Genomic DNA, 20,763 nt, shown 5'->3' on the forward strand with positions numbered 1-20,763 from the left:
TGTGTTTCAGAGTGTTTCAGTGTTTTTCAGTGTGTTTCAGAGTGTGTTTCAGAGAGTGTTTCAGTATGTGTTTCAGAATGCGTTTCAGAGATTTTCAGAGTGTGTTTCAGAGAATTTCAGTGTGTTTGAGTGCTTCAGAGTGTGTTCCAATGTGTGTTTCAGTGTTTCAGAAGTTCAGAGTGTTTGAGTGTGTCATATAGTGTGTTTCAGAGTGTGCTTTGGAGTGTTTCAGTGCGTTTCAGTGTTTTGTGTGTTTCAGTGTGTTTCAGAGTTTTTTGCGTGTTTGTGCGTTTCAGTGCGTTTCAGTGGGTCAAGGTGCTTCACTGTGTGCGTGTGTGTGTTTGTGTTGTGTTTCAAAGTGTTTCATTGTTTTCCAGTGTGTTTCATTGTTTTCCAGTGTGTTTCATTGTTTTCCAGTGTGTTTCATTGTTTTTCAGTGTGTGTTTCAAAGTGTTTCAGTGTGTTAACACATCATACCTCCATCAGTAGTAACAGGGTGGGAAATCAACACCAGACGCCGTCAGATCTGCTGCTGCATTTAAAAAAAATACTTGAGCTAAATGTAATAAACCATTCAGGCTAAACTGATCATCCTGATTATTTTGACAGGTACTGTCCATTATTTACAATTGTTAATCACCATTACTAGTGTCTGTGAACATTTTTTAATCCTTTATCAAATTTCACATCACCATCTTGCTACAGCAGGTGTATTCGGTGAAATTAAATGCCATTATTCTACAAATTATTAATTGTGGAAACTAAACTAGCAGCATATGACCTAACACGTTTGTGCAGCCGTAACTCAAACCTCAACAAAGTCAGCTGCTGAGGACCTGAGAGAGACCTGTGATTGGTCCAGTGACGCTGCCTGTGTTTCTGCAGCTTAACGCAGATGCTAGTGAATCACCGCCAGCGACTAAACCCTCTTCTTCTTCTTCTTCTTCATGTGGGCCGGTAATAAAAGCGAGTCTCCCGGTCCTCCAGTCACTGAGGCACGATGGCGTTGCTTTCCCGCCCTGATTAGTAACCATTAGTAACCATCAGGACGCATGCCAGGGGGACGGATAGACAGACAGGCTGATAGACAGATGGGCTTTTACCTTGGGGGCATGAAACTATAAAAAGTACTTGACTCGTTTATAATTTTGTCATTTTAATAAACATGATAATGCTTAAAGTTTCTCAGATTACTGTACAGATGTGCATGCCTGGCTCACTCCAACTAATATCTCTTAATTGTGAATTGTCATTGAAAAGGGAGAGGTAAATGACAGATGGGGAGCCGGTAAGAAGAGGCAGGAAAATCTCCCCAAAAGCAAAGCCCTAAAATCACCAACAGATAAAGATTGTCCCTACCAGGCATCTGTAGCAGGAGGTGGCAAAGAGGCTCTGGTAAGATCTCAAGGCGAACCGTTCGGGGCAGAACCTGGATCCATGTCGACTCTCTGCAATCCTGTTCCTGCCTGGACTGAGCCGGGCCGACCCGACCCGCACAGGAAAACACTTTAGTTTTCACTCGGTTTCAGTCTGCAGTCAGAATAATGTCGAGCCGCACAGTCATCAGGTCTAGCTGACAGTCATATAGTGATATTTAGTTGTGTAGAATACTATTCAGCTGTACAGTGCACAAACTGGAGGTCAAGAGATGATTTATGGGATAGGAACAAACACATTTCTACTATACAAATTTATTATCATGTCTATTTTTTCTGATTTTCCTCTAATGTTTGCTTTTCCCCAGAAATTCAGGTCTGGAAATAGTCTGCAATTTTAGATATGAGAACATACAAGAACTCCGGTAGTTCCAGTCAGTTGATTTGCTGAAAAATCACCGCAGAATAGAAAATATTTCAGTTATTATTCTTGTCCATCTCCTGTAGCTGCTGTGTGTGTTAGAAGTGATTTTAGACCCGAGGAAAGACCAAACTTAGTGCGGTCATCATTACTGACCATCAGGACAGAAGCACTGAAAACTAAAAGTGTTTTACGAAGGTCAAGCTCCGCCCATTTGGCCCTCCAGGCAGACTGGACCAAACGCTCCAGGCATTAAAGAGGATTGCAGATGCATTGACCCAGGGTTGGTCACGCTCATCGTTTCTGGGCCAAAATACATTTCTGTTTGAAAATGATCAGGATATTGGAAGCACTGGAGGTGGGTTTGATTTACCTCAACAGACCCTCCGATGGCCTCAGAAACAAACACATCACTGACAAAACACATAAATGAAGCGCTCCTGAGGTTTTCAGAGACACTGAACTGGAGCTGAGCCCAGATGCGGTGTCCGTGGCCCGAGCCTGTCTCCGAACTGACTGATTTTATGCTGAAGGGAAACTGCCACGTTCTGAATGTTCGTCTGCTGCGTTTCTTCACCGGCCGCCGTCACACTGCTGGAAGAAGTTCTGCGTCGACCCTCGGTTCACTAAACCGATTATTACTCAGTCAAACTAAAGCTCTTTCCCCACAGGACTGATATCTGCACACACAAAGTGATTTGTGATCGTTGCAGAGATTGTCCTGTTATTCTGCCATGTCTAGAGTCTGTAAAGTAAAGACATGATTTCTCTCTTCCTCCTGCCATGAACAGTGGAGGCATTAGAGGGATCTGTAGAGGAAGGTTTAAAAGACATTTTCAGGGCAAACTTCAAGTTTTGCTTTGCTAAAACAGGAATGGCAGAATTGTAAAATCCTGAGCTTACACTGTTGATGTCGGTGAATTTCATTTTCCTGTGTGAATGTGTTTCACCAAACCCAGAGGTTAGGAGATAATTCATTACAGGATAAGTTCGGTGATTTAGTTCCTCTATATAACTCCTCTCTTCCTCCTGTAGGTCTTGGACCCACAGACAGTATTGTCTGTAGTTGTTGGACCCACAGACATTATTGTCTCCAGTCAGCCTTTCCTGGAGATATTCTGACAAACAGTTTGGACTCATTGTTGCAGCAAGAGGCAGCGGAGCTCGCTGCTTCAACTGACAGCTGACTGGAGACAGTACTGTCTGTGGGTCCAACAGCTACAGACAATACCGTCTGTGGGTCCAACAACTACAGACAATACTGTCTGTGGGTCCAACAACTACAGACAATACTGTCTGTGGGTCCAACAACTACAAGAGGAAGAGAGGAGTTATACTGAGGAACTAAATCAATGAATTAACGTATCTTTAACTATGAGGCCCCTACATAATATTAGTCCAGTGTCAGGGCTTAAGCTACCAAGCTAACTCATGGCTAACTGCACCTATTGGTTTCAATGAGGAATGCTCACAGTGCTAACAAGCTGTGCGATTAGCAGAAGGTCCGGTGCAGAGTGTTTTCGGCCGTCCGGTGAAGGATCACAGCAGCTTCACATTCACAATGAGCAGGAATCACTGCAGGTTTGGTTAATGAGGTGAGAGAGAGAGACCAGCTGGCAGGGAGATTTTATGATCTGAAAAGTGACAGTAAAGCCCAGTAAAGTGCCTCCCGGACCCTTCTACCATCTTCATGGTAACTGAATACTCCCACCAGAACCACACCAGCGTTAAAACACTTCTGTCAGAACAAATCACTTCCTTCAAATGGTTTTGCATCTAAAGAGTCTCAGCCCTTTTCCTACTGATCAGCTTTATTTGGAACTATTGACAGTCATGTCCTCTGTCTGTCTGTCATGAAGGGCTGGGTGTTCCAGAGCTGCTTCCTGGAACTGTTTTATCCTCCAATGATGGAACTGTTTTAACAGTGTGGTTTCTGCTGTCGCCCTGCATGTCTTAGCTCCACCATAGACACACCATTCATTACTGAGTATCCCACCTTTAGTGTGGCAACTGAGTGAGAGAGAGAGAGAGAGAGAGAGAGAGAGGGAAAGCGAGCATTACTAGCTGCCATGTCATCATGCTGTTTAACTCTTCATGTAGAGAAGAATCATCAAACTGACATCTGTCGCTTTTTGTCTGTCTCTGTTTTTGTCTCCTTGTCTCTTTCTCTCTGTCCCTTTTTTTCTATTCTCTCTCCCTCTCTCTCTCTCTCTCTCTCTCTCTCTCTCTCTCTCTCTCTCTCGCTCTCTCTCTCTCTCTCTCTCAGCAAATGCGTCAGAAGAGTAAGCAGCAGGCGAAGATCGAAGCGACTCAGAAACTGGAGCAGGTCAAGAACGAGCAACTCCAGCAACAGAGGCAACAGCAGCAACAGTTGCTAGGCAGCCAGCACCTCGGCGGTGTTTCCCCGGAAACGGGCAGCCGGAGCCCCATGGCGACACCCCATCACCTGGTCGCCGGGGGCAATGCCTCGCCTCTCCAGTCGGTGGTTTCCAAGGATGGGCTGGCCCGGCCGCACCTCCTCCAGGGGATTCAGAGCGCAGGATTGGCCGACGATGTCTTCCTCAGGCCCCAAGCTCCTCCCCCCTCTGGCTTCTCCTCCCTCCCCCACTCCCCCCACCCGTCCTCCCCTCACCCCCAGCCCCCCTCCCCCCAGATGTTCTCCCCTCCCTCGTCCCGCCCCTCCTCGCCCTGGGACCCCTACAGTAAGGTAGTGGGGACTCCTCGCCCCGCCCCCTCGCAGCCCGCCGCCCCCCCGCAGCAGCGTCACAACTCCCTCAGCGCCTCCCCGGCCCACGATGCCTTGGGCTCGCCCTCCCCCGACTCCAAACTTTTAGACGCCCCCAGAGTCCTGGGAGCCCAACAAGGTAACTGACTGTCCATTGGGTCTGCTACATCCCATAATGCACCTGCTTTCACCAGTTTACCAGACACTGTCAGTGTTTTACTAGCCAGCTAGATGTGGCTGTAGTTACTAGAAACTGACCCCTCCTTGTTTTCTGCTCTTACTGACTGACCCCTCCTTGTTTTTTCCTCCTAGGACCCCAGCAGAGCAGGGTGGGCATGATGAGCCCCCCCTCCGGCTCCGCCCCCGACCATCCAGCCAGGCTCACTGGTATCCGAGCAACCGAGGCCTACCAGAGGACATGCCATAATAACAATAACACCCGCGTGGCGATCTCAGAGCCGTACGGGCGGTGCGGCGCCGGGCCGGCGGGGGTTGAAATGGGCCTGGGGGGCGTGTTTAAAGCCCCCATGCCCCCCCACCACCAGCCTCAACAGGAGGGGTTTAGCAGCGCAGGAGGAGGAGGGAGACGGGACCCATCCAGACCCACAGAGCTGGGCTTCCCCCTCCCCCTCCCGCTGCCCCTCCCCCAGCCGCAGGACGCCCCCTTCCCCTCCAGCCCACTGTCTGGGCTGGGCTCGCCCCACCGCAGCCCGTACGCCCAGGCGCCGGGCACGCCCAGACCGGACTACAGCCAGCAGATGCCCGACCCGTTCGCCCAGCAGTCACCTCTGACCTCCCGACCGTCGCCCGACCCCTACGCCAACCCCCAGACCCCCGGCACGCCGCGCCCGCACTCTGACCCCGCCTACCTCGCCACGCCGCCCGCGCTGCGGCTGGACCAGTACGGCCAACAGGCGGCCAACCGCAGGCCGTCCCCCTCGCACTCCTCCCACCCCTCCCTGGACCCGTACGCCTCCGCCCCCGGGACGCCCCGCCCTTCTGCCGCCGAGCGCTTCCCACGATCCCCCGGGAGCCAGCGGAGCGCCGACCCGTACGCCCAGCCCCCGGGGACGCCCCGCCCCTCGCCCGACCCCTACGCCCAGCAGCCCTCCACGCCGCGGCCCCAGCAGGCCCCCGGGACGCCAGGCTCCGCCTCCTCCCCTTTGACACCCGGCCTCTCTGGAGAGACGGGAGCCTTCAGCCAGACGCACCACCAGGTAACAGACTGAGACTGAGGTCTGTAGTGTCTGTACTGCAGTTTACATAGTCTGTTGTGTCTGTACTGCAGTTTACATGGTCTGTTGTGTCTGTACTGCAGTTTACATAGTCTGTTGTGTCTGTACTGCAGTTTACATAGTCTGTTGTGTCTGTACTGCAGTTTATATGGTCTGTACTGCAGTTTACATAGTCTGTTGTGTCTGTACTGCAGTTTACATAGTCTGTTGTGTCTGTACTGCAGTTTACATGGCCATTATCTGTCACTATCTCTCTCTTTTCCTTCATTCTTTCCTTCCTTCCCTTGCTCCTTCCTCCCTTCCTTACTTCCTTTCTTCCATCCTTCCTTCCTTTCTCCCTTTAACTTTATTTATTTATTTATTTATTTTAACTTTATTTTTTCCTCTCTCCAGTTGCAGCAGTCTCCAGGAAGACATCAGCAGCAGGACTCATTTCCCAGAACCCCCGGCAGCCAGACCCCAAAGCACCCTGGGATGTCGGAGGAGGGCGGCTTCTCCGGTCTGGCCGGTCACACTCCGGGTCACGACCCCTTCGAGCAGGGTCACATGACACCGGGCCCTCCGCAGACTGACAAGACAACAGCCAATGAAATGACAGCGTTGGGCGGGGGCTCCTTGGACGGACCAATCAGCATGCTTCCTCAGCTGGGGGACTCGGAGGAGAAACTGAGACAGGTAGAAACGACAAACTACTGGTTTGCCTACTGGTACGCCATGAAGTCACCACTAAAAATACACTGCTTTCCAGGAAGGGAAAGTAATGGCATTTTGATAGAAAAATACAATTATAGTTTGTGTACATTTTTTAGCATTTATTGTTGTCTATGTTGTGATATGGAGAATTGGCTAACAAAAGTAAAGTCAGGTTTAATTTCATTGTGACTTAAATTTCAGTTTCTATTCAGTTCTACTCAGTTCTCCTCTCCTCTCCTCTGTGTGACCCGGTCCTGTCCTGCAGCGTCAGCGGCTGCGGCAGCTCATCCTGAGGCAGCAGCAGCAGAAGAGCGCCTTACGTCAGGAGAAAGGTCTGCAGGAGCCGGCCTCGGGACCCAGCGGCCCCCCCGCCGCGCCGTCCGGTACGCCCCCTGTCCCCGGCCCCGCCCCTGGCCCGGCGACGCCCCGACACTGGTCCCAGGACGACTCCTCCGCCTCCGCCCCTCAGACGGACATGTTTGGGCGGCCCCCGCCCCCCTACCCCGGGAAACCTCCAGGGGCCCCCAGGTTCCCCGGAGGTTTCCCGGGGGAGCAGCAGAGAGGCTTCACCCCCGGAGAGGCTCCCTACCCCAGGCAGAGCCTCTCCAGGGACCTGGGAGGGATGGGAGTCCGACCAGCCGGCCTGAGGTGAGAGGAGCAGCTCAGAACCATGATCCTGCTGCGCTCTGCTGTCATCTACTCTGCTCTGTTCTATTCTGATCTACTCAACTCTGTTCTGTTCTGTTCTGTTCTATTCTATTCTATTCTCCTCTTCTCTCTCCTCCTCTCGTCTCATGTTTTCTCCTCTCTCCTCTCCAGGTTTGGTTTCCCCCCTGGAGCTTCAGTGGGGCTCCAGGACTCCTTCCTACGTCCTCCCCAGGGTTCAGTGCCTGGATCTGGGTTGGTTCTGGCAGAGGGAGTCCCTGTCCAGCTGAGGAGGCCGATGTCTGGAGAGTTCACCGGTATCCGACCCCTCAGCGCCCCTAACACCCACCCACACATGATGGCAGGTGAGGACGGTGCCACCGGTTGGTTGATCTGTCAATTAATCGATCAAATCCGATCAAATTATTTTCTGCTACAGTGTATCCCGAAGTGCTGCACAAGCAGTTCAGGCCATCAAATGGAAAGCCAGTAACAGAAACAAGATAAGCAACATCATAAAGGGAAACACGAACAGAAGAAGTAACATTTAAAAAGTATAGTATGTATAGATATAATGTCCTAAAACCTTATAGCCAATTAGTATTTTGGAGATGAAGTGATCAATTTTCAACTATATAAAATCAACTATATTTACGTGGTTTCTGTAAGTCAAAATGTGTTCAATCATATTATCTAAATTCAAGGCTTTAAAAGGTCTTGCATTCAGTTAAATATTTCCATATAAAAGCACACTGATATCCCCCCCCCCCCCCCCCCCCAGGCATCCCCCAGCCCTTCCTCCCCCGCTCCCTCCCCATCCAGCAGCACAGCATCATGGGACAACCCTTCATTGAGCTTCGTCACCGTGCCCCGGAGGCCCGCCTGCGGCTGTCCTTCCCTCCGCCGGGCACCCTGGACCCACCCCAGCCCCTGGCGGCCCGGCTCGGTCCCGGGGCCCGGGCCTGCGAGGCCATGGCAGCCGGCGTGGAGCCGCCCAACCAGCAGCACCAACACCAGCTGCACCCCAGCCACGCCGCGGCGCTGGCTCCGGGCGGCGAGGCAGCGCTTCCAGGGGCTGATGGGATAGAGGAACACCTGGAGGCGGAGGACTCGGCCGTGAAGGACCTGGAGGACGTGGAGGTCAAAGATCTGGTCGACCTTAACCTGAACCTCGACCCCGAAGACGGTAAGAAGACAGGAGTCGTCCAAATATCAGACTCCTGTGGGGTTGCTACATGTTTCTGAGGTCCAGCCTCTTTTTGGCTCTGCCCTCTTATTATGTTACATGTCAAGTGGTCAAAGGTCAGACTGTCTGGTTTAATAGGAGGGTATATTAGCCAGTTAGAAAACTACAGTCATTTCAGCATACGCCCCCCAGTTGAGGAAGGTATTCTGTGAATGTCTCAGGTGAATTTGAGAAACACTACTTTAAATATTGTAAAAAACGAGCACGGACCAAATCCAAAAGTGCTGTCGAACCATTTGGTGAAAAAAATCTTAACCTGATGTTCATCATTCAGTTTCCGGAGAGATCAAGAATGGATTCGGGACACGCTAAATGATCATTTGGGACGGGTTCAGGACAATAAGACAAACTCTGCACAAACAAGTTGTATATCAAAACCATTAGAGGCTTAGATGTTTGATGGGACAAATTTCATGACACACTTAATTGCAAAGCAAATTGAGAGAGTAACATGAGGTCATGTAACCTCTGGCACTGTGGCAGTTCTTGATTGATAGATCAATGTTGGGCCTGTTAATGATACATTCACCACATGTTCAGTCCCTTCTTTAATTGATGTATTAGAACTGAAACCTTGTACAATGGTTTCATGTGTTTGAATCAGCAGCAACAGTCTGAACAGATGAAGGTTGTAGATGCATCTTATCTGATTCCATTCACCATGTTGTTAGTTGTTGCTGCACTACTAAGCACTGCTACCTTTCATAATGTAAATAAAATGAGTTTTGGGATTGTCAGTGTATAGTCTGGGACAGTACATTACGTCATTTAGCAGACGCTTTTGTCCAAAGCGACTTACAATAAGTGCATTTTGTCACAGTGGTAGAGTGTAGAAGGGGAAGAAGATCGTTACATGATAGGTTAATTCAAGTGGGTCCAGGTGTAACCTGAAGAGATGAATGATGGGTAATGATTCAGCCGTTCTGACAGAAGGGGGGAGCTCGTTCCACCATTGTGGTGCCAAGGGCGGTTGACAATCGATCTTCAGTGGTGAAGAAACTGAGCGTCATGTTGTTGACTGTGTCTCCAGGTAAAGAGGACCTGGACCTGGGTCCTAACGACCTCCACCTGGACGACTTCCTGCTGTCGGGGAAGTTCGACCTGATCGCCTACGCCGACCCCGAGCTCAACCTGGAGGACAAGAAGGACATGTTCAACGAGGAGCTGGAGCTGGGCGAGCCGGTGGAGGAGAGAGAGGGGGGAGCCAGGAAGACGGAGAGCCAGGTCAAACAGGAAGTGAACGACAGTATCAAAATGGAGGCCCAGGACGGCCCCTCCCCCCACCTCCTCACCAAGGTAGCAGCTCCGCCCCCTGACCCACAGTTTAACTTGTGGAAGAGAGAGAGTTTGACAGTTTATTCACTCTGCAGGTTGGGAGCCAAGGAACTCCAAATCTGGATGATTACAGTTTTATATTCATTCATATTCATATACATTATATTCATTTATATTCATTCTTAATTTCCACTGAAGCTAACTTTAAATTATATTGATATCAGATATTAGGTGTGATTAGGTATCATCGATACTTAATCTCTCACTTCTGGTGCCCCGTGTGAGGCAGATTTGCTTGAATTGCCCATAAAATCAACTCAATATTCAGTGTTCTTATATGTGCCATAAGTAAACATGTTGTGTGTAGCGCTTCTCTTGCCGGCCTCCGAGCCGTCTTTGCAGAACTTCCACTTCAGGTTGCAGCAGACGCTCATGGTACAGCGCCAGCCTCCCACGGCAGAAAACAGCATAACTGTCGGTTGTAGTTCGTTGTAAGCCCATCTCTGTGGCAAAATTGTGAGTGCAGTGCACTTCACCTAAATTAACTAATCAGACGATTAGGTACCTTTAGCATTTTATTGTGTGGCCGTCTTGGCTCAGAGAGGCCTAATAACCAGGCCTGTACCCAAACATCCTGTATTGTTCCTTGTTGGCTAAGCTAATCACTTTAGTCGTTACCCCACAATAAATAAGGTGTGCTAACACCCTCCTAGCCTAGCCTAGCGTATGCTTACCTCAGCTAAGCTAATAGCCTTTAGCGTATCATAGGCCACTCCCCTAAACAAGTAGGGATTACTAGCACCTTCCTAGCCTAGCTTAATGCATGCTCACTTAAGCTAAGCTAAGCTACTAGCCTTTAGCATAGCACTAGCAGTGTTCATTGAACTAGTGTCGCTAACAGCCTCGTTATCCTAGCCTAAGCTAACTTCCTTAGCTTAATGCTAGCTGTATGAGTCTGAACAGACTGGCTTGCTAACCCGCTCTCCAGCAGAGCTCCATGCCTGCTTGCCTTAGCAGTGGCATTACATCAGCCAGTGTTTGCTGAATGAATGTTAGCCAGTAGCACCAGTGGCTGTAACCTGAATGCATGACCTCTTCCACTAATTGCATTCATTCAAATGGTACATCCAATTTAATCTTGAAATCTAGTTGAAGTTGGGATTGACGTCCCACCTAAGATGTGAGCACCTTCTTCTAGAAGACAAGTTATTATTTTGTCAGTGTTTTCTATGAGATTTGGTCATTTGCACATTCCAGGAAACACAAGATGTTACTTTAGAGTTTAATCTTATAACTAGTCCGTACCCGGGGATGCGCGCGCCACAACTACGTGCAGACTTGCCAAAAATGTGCATAAACAGCGTAAATTTGGGAAAATTGAAAAATCAGCTTCGTCAGTCCCTGCCTATGCCAATGCTCAATGCCCATGTGCAGTTTCAGATTGATTGGCCAACCTGTTGAGGAGCAAAATGGATGCAGACAGACAGAAGGACAGAGTTTTCCTCATTTTATAGTAGGATGGTGAAGCAGATTCAGGTTACATATTTGCATATAGGAATGTTGCTTAGTATAGGAACTTTTCCATTCCTTCCTCAACAATCAGGACAAGTTTAGATTGTAGTTTGCTTTGTTTGTTTTGATTATTTAACTGTTAACACTTCACAATAACCATCATGAATCATTCTAAACCTCATTTATTCATGTCCAACTAGTCTTCATTTGTGCTTAAATCCAGTTAACTCTTTCCTAGTATTGTTAACATCATTTGCAAACATATAAGGCCAGAAAGCTTGTTTTACAAATCATTAATTAATCATTTATGAGTGTTTAACTTGATAATAACTAATAAATTGTTAACTAAGGCAATTAAAATCCCACATACAATGTAGAAATGATTAATTGACTTTTTAATTAATGTGTAAATAATGTACACCACATTATTTACTATTAATTAATAAACAATGTAGGAAACTAACATGTGATTAAGAATGAAATAATGTGCAACATAATAAGTTAAAAACAAAAAAAAAATTCATCCTTCAATTTATCAGTTGATCTTTCCTGTCTACCTCTTCTTTCCTTCCCTCCTATCTCCTTCCCCTCTGATTCCCTTCCCTCCTTTCCTCTTCCCTCCTCCCTTCCTGTCTCCCTTCCGTTCTTTCTCCCTTCATTCCTTCCCTCCTTCCTGTCACCCTCTCTTCCTCTCTCCTTCCCTGCAGGAGAAGTTGGAGGACTCCGGCGGTTCGGTGGGTGCAGAGCCCTCGGGAGGCCACGCCCCCACGGCGGCAGGTAAACAGCTTCTCACTCCTGATTCAACATTTATTCAACATTTACATTTTGTTGTGTTTTTTAGAAAGGCAGCGAGCCAGTGGATAGAAACGCTCAGCTGAACTGAAGTTAGTGTAAACCCCGGCCTCCAGGATTTATTGATTGATTCATGGTGTTTATTAATCCAGTGGGTGATCAGTACACTCAACCAGGAGAACAAATGAATAAAACTTTGATAGGAAACTTCCTGTACCGCCCTCTCTCTCCTCTCTCTCTTTCTCCTCTCTCTCTTTCTCCTCTCTCTCTCTCTCTCTCTTTCTCCTCTCTCTCTCTCCTCCTCTTTCCTCTCTCTCTCTCCTCTCTCTCTCCTCCTCTCTCCTCTCTCTCTCTCCTCTCTCTTCTCTCCTCCCTCTCTCTCTCCTCTGTCTCTTTCTCCTCTCTCTCTCTCTCCTCTCTCTCTTTCTCCTCTCTCTCTCTCCTCTCTCTCTCTCTCCTCCTCTCTCCTCTCTCTCTCTCTCCTCTCTCTCTTCTCTCCTCCCTCTCTCTCTCCTCTGTCTCTCTCTCCTCTCTCTCTCTCCTCTCTCTCTCTCTCCTCTCTCTCTCTCTCCTCCCTCTCTCTCTCCAGGCCAACCATCCATCTACCACCAGCAGCAGCAGCAGCATGGATTTGGCCCCTCCCCCTCCACTCTCCTCACCCCCCACCCCCAGGGTCGCCCTCCCCCCCCCAACCTGCTCTCCCTCCCACCCGCCCAGCCACACCTCCTCCTCAACCCCCAGACCCAGCCTCCACTCCCGGGGCTCCCCACCCAGCCGCAAGCCCAGAACCAGAACCAGGTCCAGAACCAGATCCAGGTCCAGGACCAGAACCAGGCCAACAGGCCGTTACTCCTGGAGGAGCAGCCTCTCCTCCTGCAGGACCTCCTGGACCAGGAGCGTCAGGAGCAGCAGCAGCAGAAACAGATGCAGGCGCTGATCAGACAGAGATCCAGCTCCGACTCTCTGTTCCCTAACATGGGTGAGGTGCTGCTGTGGGGACTGGAACCAGGACCAGACCGCTTCACTCTCCAGTGCAGCAGTGTAGACCGTTATTATAAATAGATACTAGATAGAGTTCAAGATAACGTGATTTTTAGTATAATATAATACATAAGGCTTCAGCTCACTCTGCCCGGCCGGGTCATACCTGTCAAAGAGGAATCTGTTGTTTTTAGCTGTTCAAATCCTGTTTCTGTATCTCATGTGGCGTCGACCACTTCCCCCTTCATGTTGTTCCTCCTGAAAGTGCTCTTAAATGATCGATTATCAATATCTCTCTGGTAAATGGCACTTTCCCTTCTGTTTTTAGTGTGTGTTAGTTCAACCCTCTACTCATCAAAACAAACCTGGACCTCTTCAATCCCGGCTGTTTCGCTGTCCGTGTTTTTACAGAAAGTTGTTTCAAGCTACTCAAAGCTTTTTGGGCGAGTCAGTCTGGTTTTAGAGCGATGCATGGTGCGGTAGGGTTGTCAAAAATATCGATACTTCGATACTTACTCGATACTAAAAATTTGAAACGGATACAATACTCATTTGCAACAGTATCGATACCAGCAGTGCTTTCTCTTAATGAAAAATCAAACATATTATTTCTCCGCCTCCACTAGCCACACACACACACACACACACACCCCCTGCACCGCTGCCCACAGCCCCTCCTCTCACTAGTAGCAGTCAGCTGGGTTGTAGTAAACAATACTACAGAGAGGTGCCTGCCGACGAAGGGGGGGGGGGGGACACGTCAAACTGGGCGAAGCACCTTAAGGACCGACACGCCGGTCTATATAAAGAATTTCGAGAGGTTAGCAAAAGCTCCCGTTTCAACATCACTGAAGCATTAAACATTTATCATAAACGTTAACGTACCCTGCACATTAGCCGTTTTCGTTTAGCTAGCAAACCAAGCTGCATAGAGCTAGCTAACATTATCAAGTAGGTTTGCCAGATGCCCGGTTTTCCACCGGACTGTCCGGTTTTCAGATGCATTGTCCGGGCCGGTCAGAAGGCTCGACCGGACGCTGAAATGTCCGATTAAAATCATTCTGTGAGTAATAATCCACTAACTCTAGCCCTGCTGATTTCTCCCTATCATTGGTGAGTATCCTAAGCTAAATGTGCTCTGATAGGCTGATGACTAGAGCAGGGTAATCTGCTGTGTAAATGCAAAGTTTTGAATGAGTTTTATCGGGCCTCCGTTATGGAGAAGCTGTCTGTCTGTCTCGTTTGCACCGGGGTTTCCCCCTGCGTTGTCGGATATTAAGCGACTAGTTTCTGTCTCTGTGTTCGTATTTTTTTGCTTAGTTGCGTACAGTCTGTGCTGCAGAGGCCAGGAGACAATATGATGTTTCACATGCTTGTGCAGTATAAGCTCACTCCCCTCAATAAAAAAGAGCAAATCATGATGGCGATCGACACCTGTCAATCAAAAATGTGTTGTTTGATCTCAGACAACTTTAAAATATTGTTTTCATGTTAAAATATATTTTAACAGCTATATTTTAGCTTCCATTACCTGTGGAGTTCCTCAGGGTTCAGTTTTAGGCCCCGTCCTGTTTTCCATGTGCGTGCTCCCACCAACAACACTGAGATATTTCTCTCTCTGAAATCTGGAATCACTGTTCTTTAAAGCTTATTTTCATATTCTTACTTTCATCTGGTGGATTTTATCCTACTTTGGAACATTACAATGTTTTTACCCTCTATTCTTATCACTTCATCTTGTGCTGCCACGTTGTTTCTATTCTGTTCTATTTCTGTTTTTATTCATTTTGAGTATTTTGTTTGCTTTTATTTGATTGTTAAAGCACTTTGCGGACTCTGTTTTTAAAAAGGGCTGTACAATTTATTATTATTAAATAATTACAGTTAGGCCTGTTTTCATCTAGGGCATGTTAACTGTGGCTCACTCTGTGTGTGTGTGTGTGTGTGTGTGTGTGTGTGTGTGTGTGTGTGTGTGTGTGTGTGCGCATGCAGCAGAACTGGACTCCATCTCTGATCCCATCATGAAGGCCAAGATGGTGGCTCTTAAGGGCATCAACAAGGTGATGACCCAGAGCAGCCTGGGACTGAACCCCATGGTCATCAACAGGTACGACCCCTGACCTCTGACCTCTGACCCCTCCGCTCCCCGCTGAGCTCACAGCTCCATCAGACATTCAGCCTCCCTCCTAGTAACAAATAGTTAAATTCACTGTTGAAGGCAGTGGGGAAGCAGAACGCAGCGCCTGAGCAGATCTGATTGGATGAAGCAGATAATAGATTATTTTATTTTTAAATAATAATAGATAGCCAAATATCTGTCTGTGTGTCCACTTATTTATTTATCTCCCAGGTATTTGTGGGTCCGAAGAAAGTCTGAAAAAGTCTCAAAATATGTTTTTCCAAAGTATTAAAATGTGTAGAGGTGGTTGTCTTATTCTTGTCTTCTTATTATTCTTAATCTATTTATACTTTCAAAACTTTCATTAGCTGTTCAGTCAGAAGGCTGCTCACCCTAGTTCAGTAGTACAAGAGACGACTTTGTCTCTTCCTGCACAAGTTAACTCTGTGTGTGTGTGTGTGTGTGTGTGTGTGTGTGTGTGTGTTAGGTTCCAGCAGGCTCCAGGGCCCCAGGGTCCAGAGGCTGCTCCTCCTCCTCCTCCTCCTCCCCCTCCTCCTCCTCCTCCTCCTCCTCGCCTGGCGGGACAGGCGCAGGTCTGTACGAATACAATGCTGCAGGAACAATGATGAACAATCTGTTTCTGTCTCTTATCCCAGTTCACTCTTGAGTTTGGCATAAAGCAAGAACAGGAAGTTGTCAGCATTTCCTTTCTTCTTCTCAGGATGGGAAGCTGACCCCCCAGCTGGTGAGGCCGACCCCCCCCAGCTTCGGCCCGGGCTTCGGCAGTGAGTATCAGAGGATCGCTCAGTCTGTCCACTAGAGACGGACGATCCGTTTATCTCACGATACGATTTGATACCCGATTCAGAACAACCAGGATCCGATGTGATCAATAAAAGTTCAGTGACAACAAAGTCTGACTGTGCAGAATTCTGTTTATTTCTGAGACTCAAATCTTTCCAGCGATGCCATTGGCTGCTAGAATGTAAACAACAATTTAAAAATGTCATTACAAAGTGACAATAATATAATTTGGATGGAGAGCTTGTGAAACTGTGATGGTCAAGAGTCTCATTAGTGATTACTACAGCAGAATAACATGGAGCTGATATCACCATTCATGTTCCTGACAGCAGAATAACATGGAGCTGATATCACCATTCATGTTCCTGACAGCAGAATAACATGGAGCTGATATCACCATTCATGTTCCTGACAGCAGACGGATTGTCACATTTTTATTTTGAGAGAAAGTGAATTTTGACTCCTCCTCTCCTCCCGCTGCAGACGAGCCTCAGCGGCGGCAGTATGAGGAGTGGCTGGGCGAGACGCAGCAGCTGCTCCAGATGCAGCAGCGCCTCCTGGAGGAGCAGATCGCCGCCCACCGCAAGGCCAAGAAGGCTCTGTCCGCAAAACAGAGGACCGCCAAGAAGGCGGGCCGAGTGTTCGCCGAGGAGGACGCCGCCCAGCTGCGCCTCGTCACCGAGCAGCAGGCGGCGGTGCAGAAACAGCTGGAACAGGTACGCAACACCCACTGTTACTGACAGATCACTGAACAGCAGGGGGCGCTGCAGAGACAAGCAACAGCTCTCTACGTTACTCGCCTCTCTCTCTCTGTCTCTCTCTCTCTGTGTCTCTCTCTGTCTCTCTCTCTCTCTCTGTGTCTCTCTCTGTCTCTCTCTCTCTCTGTCTCTCTCTCTCTCTCTCTCTGTGTCTCTCTCTGTCTCTCTCTCTCTCTGTGTCTCTCTGTCTCTCTCTGTCTCTCTCTCTCTCTCTCTCTGTGTCTCTCTGTCTCTCTCTCTCTCTCTCTCTCTCTCTCTCTCTCTCTCTCTCTGTGTCTCTCTCTGTCTCTCTCTCTCTCTGTGTCTCTCTGTCTCTCTCTCTCTCTCTCTGTCTCTCTCTCTCTCTCTCTCTCTCTCTCTCTCTCTCTCTATCTCTCTCTGTCTCTCTCTCTCAGTTCAGTTCAATCTGCTTTATTGGCATGAATGTTCAAAGATAACAATGTTGCCAAAGCTTCAATTACAGTTGGTAATTGATAAAACAAAAACAGTATTGAAGTGAGAAGTAACAGTAAATGTAACAATCACTGCTTTTTGTAACAAACTCTCTCTCTGTCTCTCTCTCTCTCTCTCTCTCTCTCTCTCTCTCTCTCTCTCTCTCTCTCTCTGTAGATTCGGAAGCAACAGAAGGATCATGCAGAGTTGATAGAGGACTACAGGTCTAAACAGCAGCAGAGAGCCCCCCCCCTGCTGCCCCCCTCAGCCTCCCCCCTGCTGCCCCCCTCAGCCCCCCCTGTTCCCCAGACTCTGCTCGGTCAGCCCATGATGCCCATGCAGACCCACCCGGCCGGCCCCGCCCCGGTCCGCGTACCAAACGTACCCCCGGGTTGGACCGCCGGGGGGGGCGGGCATCCGGGCGGCATGGGGCAGAGGATGCCCCCCGCCCTCCCCGGCGCCCCCCCGGCCCCGGCCCCGGCCCCGGCCCCGGCCCCGCCCCTCACCCAGACTCCTGCGGCCGCTCCGCAGGCCGGCTTCGCTCCGGCTGCGGGAGCCACCGGAGCCGCAGGAAACACTGCTGCTGGGGCCGGGGGCGGAGCCGGCCCTGGCCCCGCCCCCCAGGTACACACACATCCAGACTGAACACACACCTGTTATGTACACTTACACTAAAGCAGCTCTGTCTCTAGTGGCTTGATTACTACTACTACTACTAGTACTACTACTACTACTGCTAGTACTACTACTGCTACTACTGCTACTACTACTACTACTACTACTACCGCTAGTACTACTACTGCTACTACTACTGCTACTACTGCTAGTACTACTACTACTACTACTACTAGTACTACTACTACTACTGCTAGTACTACTACTGCTACTACTGCTACTACTGCTAGTACTACTACTACTACTACTGCTACTACTACTAGTACTACTGCTAGTAGTACTACTACTACTACTACTACTACTACTGCTAGTACTACTACTAATACTACTACTACTGCTAGTACTACTACTAATACTACTGCTACTGCTACTACTGCTACTACTGCTACTACTACTACTGCTACTACTACTACTATTACTACTGCTACTACTACTACTACTGCTAATAATAATAATTTTACTACTGCTAATGCTAGCATTACTAGTGCAATTACTACTATTGCTACTACTACTACAACTATTACTGCTATGTTTGCTGCTGCTACTCCATCCTGTACCGTCTCCTCATTGTCTCAGGTGAAGTTTGACGACAACAACCCGTTCAGCGAAGGTTTCCAGGAGAGAGAGAGGAGAGAGCGGCTGAGAGAGCAGCAGGAGAGACAGAGAGTTCAGCTCATGCAGGAGGTGAAACTCATGTTACTGTCCTGCTTTCACTGGAATTATTTCATTATTCTCATCTTCGTCACACAAAGCGGGATATTCGGGAGGGAGCTACACGAATACCGATACTTTACTGGTGTTAATGTGGTTTTTCCTCCCTCAGGTTGAGCGCCATCGCGCCCTGCAGCAGAGACTGGAGCTGGAGCAGCAAGGCCTCCTGGGAGCCTCCATGGGGCCCGGGGCCGGAGTAGCGGCCATGCCCGCCGTCGGAGCTCTGTCTGCGGCTCGTGTCGGGCCGACCCCAGGAGCCGGTGGTCAGGCCGGGTCGGCACCGGCCCCCGGTGGGGACGGTCTCTCCCAGATGCCCTTCTTCAGCTCCGAGCTACCGCAGGACTTCCTCCAGTCGCCGCCGGCCTCCAGACCGCCACAGCACCAGGGGCAGGCGGGGGCACCTTTCCCCCCGCAGGCAGGCCTCCAGCAGGGCTACGGAGGAGTTCACCCAGGTCACCCAGGCAGGGCCCTACCTGGGCACGGACACCCCCTAGATGTGGCTAGTTCCAACCTCCAGACCAGACCCAGACACCCAGGCCCCACCGGGCCCCCGGCCCAGGGACAGGTGCGTCCGGCTGGGATAGGAGCAGCAGGGATGACACCCACCCACCCTGGAAGTCTGGGTGTGGGAGATCTTCAGCGCCACCCGTTTGGACACAACTCCTCCTCCTCTTCCTCCCCCTCTACTCCCCTCCCTCCCTCCTTCCCCCCCTCTGCCTCTGGAGGCCCCGCCTCCCTCATCCAGCTCTACTCTGACATCATCCCCGAGGAGAAACCAAAGAAGAAAAGGAACAGGAACAGGAAGAAGGATGGAGACGACACGGCGGGCGGAGGCGCCAGGACGCCGCTGTCGTCCCACTCCGATGACATCACAGCCCCGCCCACCCCGGCCCTCTCCGACACTTCCTGCTCCACACCCACACGGGGCAGCGTGGACCAATCAGATCTGTTGTTTCCTCAGAGCTCCGCCCTCTCTGGCCTGGCTCCGTCGTCGGAGCTGGAGAGGCAGCTGTCGGCCGAGCCTGCGGCCCAGGACCGAGCCTCGGTCCTGGGCAGGCAGTCTGAGAGAGGCTGCCTGTATGGAGCTCGCCTGGAGGTCAAGGTGAGGGAACTGATTCTGTACTGTTACTGTACTGTTACTGTAGTATTAATGTACTGTTACTGCAGTATTACTGTAGTAATACTGTACACACTTATTATTGTACTATTACTTTACTATTACTGTAGTATTACTGTGGGATTACTCTACACACGTATTACTTACTGTACACACTTGCTACTGTAGTATTCCTGTAGTATAACTGTAGTATTCCTGTAGTATAACTGTAGTATTCCTGTAGTATTACTGTCATGTCAGTTGAGTCTCCATATCTGTAGTCCAGATCTGAACTTGTAGTTTTTATTGTTTTGTCCTTCCTGCAGGAGGAGCAGGAGGAGGGCGGAGCCTGTGGAGGAGGCGTGGTCAAGATGGAGGAGAGAGGGAGCGAGGGATTCTCCTGCTCTCCTCTGTACGGAGGAGGAGGAGACGGGGGGAAGGAGCTGCTCAGACACCTGCTGAAGGACAAGACCTCCCCGGCAACCACGCCGTCGCCTAGCAACCAGGCCCCGCCCGCCTGCCGACAGCTGTCCAATGAGAGCATCCGGTCCGAGGAAGAGGAGGGGCTGGCTGGGCCTGGTTCCCATGGAAACAGCAACATGGTAAGGAGGAGGGTGGAGCTTTACATTTAAGAGGAAAATCAAGCTCAATATAAATAACATACCAAACTCTATCTCTATCTCTCCTCTCCTCCTCTCCTCTCCTCTCCTCTCTTCCTCCTCTCCTCTCCTTCTCTCCACTCCTCTCCTCTCTTCCTCCTCTCCTCTCCTTTCCTCCTCCTCTCCTCTCCTCCTCCTCCTCTCCTCTCCTCCTCTCCTCTCCTCTCCTCTCCTTCTCTCCTCTCCTCTCCTCTCCTCTCTCCATCTCTCCTCTCCCCTCCTCCTCTCCTCTCCTCATCTCTCCTCTCCTCTCCTCCTCAGGGTCGTCTTGAAGTTTCTGGGAAGAAGAAGCCTCAGCGCTGTAAGAGGCTCGCTCGCCCGGAGAGAGAGAGAGCTCCTCCTAAGAACAAGAGGAGGAAGAAGGAGGAGGAGGAGAAGACATTACACTGCTCCTCCACCTCCGACACACTGATGACCCAGCTCAGACAGGTAGACACACCGCCTGTCTTCTTGTCTCTCTCCCTGTCTGTCCTCCTGTCTCTCTTCTTGTCTCTCTCCCTCTCTATCTGTAATTCTGATATTTCTTGCTGCACCTGAAGGCAGCACAACAGCTAGAACACTAACAGGCGTAGGTTTCCTAATAGAAGCTTCTCATCTCCAACATTTAT

At 49.7% G+C, this 20,763-nt stretch overlaps 1 protein-coding gene across 1 annotated transcript in view; it reads left to right on the forward strand.

Annotated features, from left to right (window-relative positions):
* Nucleotides 1-20,763, forward strand: part of LOC139927521 (histone-lysine N-methyltransferase 2C-like) — a 107,323-nt gene that overhangs the window by 64,172 nt on the left and 22,388 nt on the right. The window contains exons 44-62 of the mRNA XM_078291511.1: nucleotides 1,261-1,395; nucleotides 4,064-4,661; nucleotides 4,835-5,739; nucleotides 6,151-6,432; nucleotides 6,716-7,098; nucleotides 7,270-7,460; nucleotides 7,877-8,281; nucleotides 9,372-9,637; nucleotides 11,836-11,905; nucleotides 12,510-12,899; nucleotides 14,894-15,008; nucleotides 15,508-15,613; nucleotides 15,742-15,805; nucleotides 16,308-16,540; nucleotides 17,192-17,638; nucleotides 18,266-18,373; nucleotides 18,513-19,502; nucleotides 19,823-20,098; nucleotides 20,417-20,584. Coding sequence (XP_078147637.1) covers nucleotides 1,261-1,395; nucleotides 4,064-4,661; nucleotides 4,835-5,739; nucleotides 6,151-6,432; nucleotides 6,716-7,098; nucleotides 7,270-7,460; nucleotides 7,877-8,281; nucleotides 9,372-9,637; nucleotides 11,836-11,905; nucleotides 12,510-12,899; nucleotides 14,894-15,008; nucleotides 15,508-15,613; nucleotides 15,742-15,805; nucleotides 16,308-16,540; nucleotides 17,192-17,638; nucleotides 18,266-18,373; nucleotides 18,513-19,502; nucleotides 19,823-20,098; nucleotides 20,417-20,584 — 6,132 coding nt within the window. The remainder of the gene's footprint in view (nucleotides 1-1,260; nucleotides 1,396-4,063; nucleotides 4,662-4,834; nucleotides 5,740-6,150; nucleotides 6,433-6,715; nucleotides 7,099-7,269; nucleotides 7,461-7,876; nucleotides 8,282-9,371; nucleotides 9,638-11,835; nucleotides 11,906-12,509; nucleotides 12,900-14,893; nucleotides 15,009-15,507; nucleotides 15,614-15,741; nucleotides 15,806-16,307; nucleotides 16,541-17,191; nucleotides 17,639-18,265; nucleotides 18,374-18,512; nucleotides 19,503-19,822; nucleotides 20,099-20,416; nucleotides 20,585-20,763) is intronic.

This window comes from Centroberyx gerrardi, chromosome 22 (assembly GCF_048128805.1).
Source record: "Centroberyx gerrardi isolate f3 chromosome 22, fCenGer3.hap1.cur.20231027, whole genome shotgun sequence".
NCBI classification, from domain to species: domain Eukaryota; kingdom Metazoa; phylum Chordata; class Actinopteri; order Beryciformes; family Berycidae; genus Centroberyx; species Centroberyx gerrardi.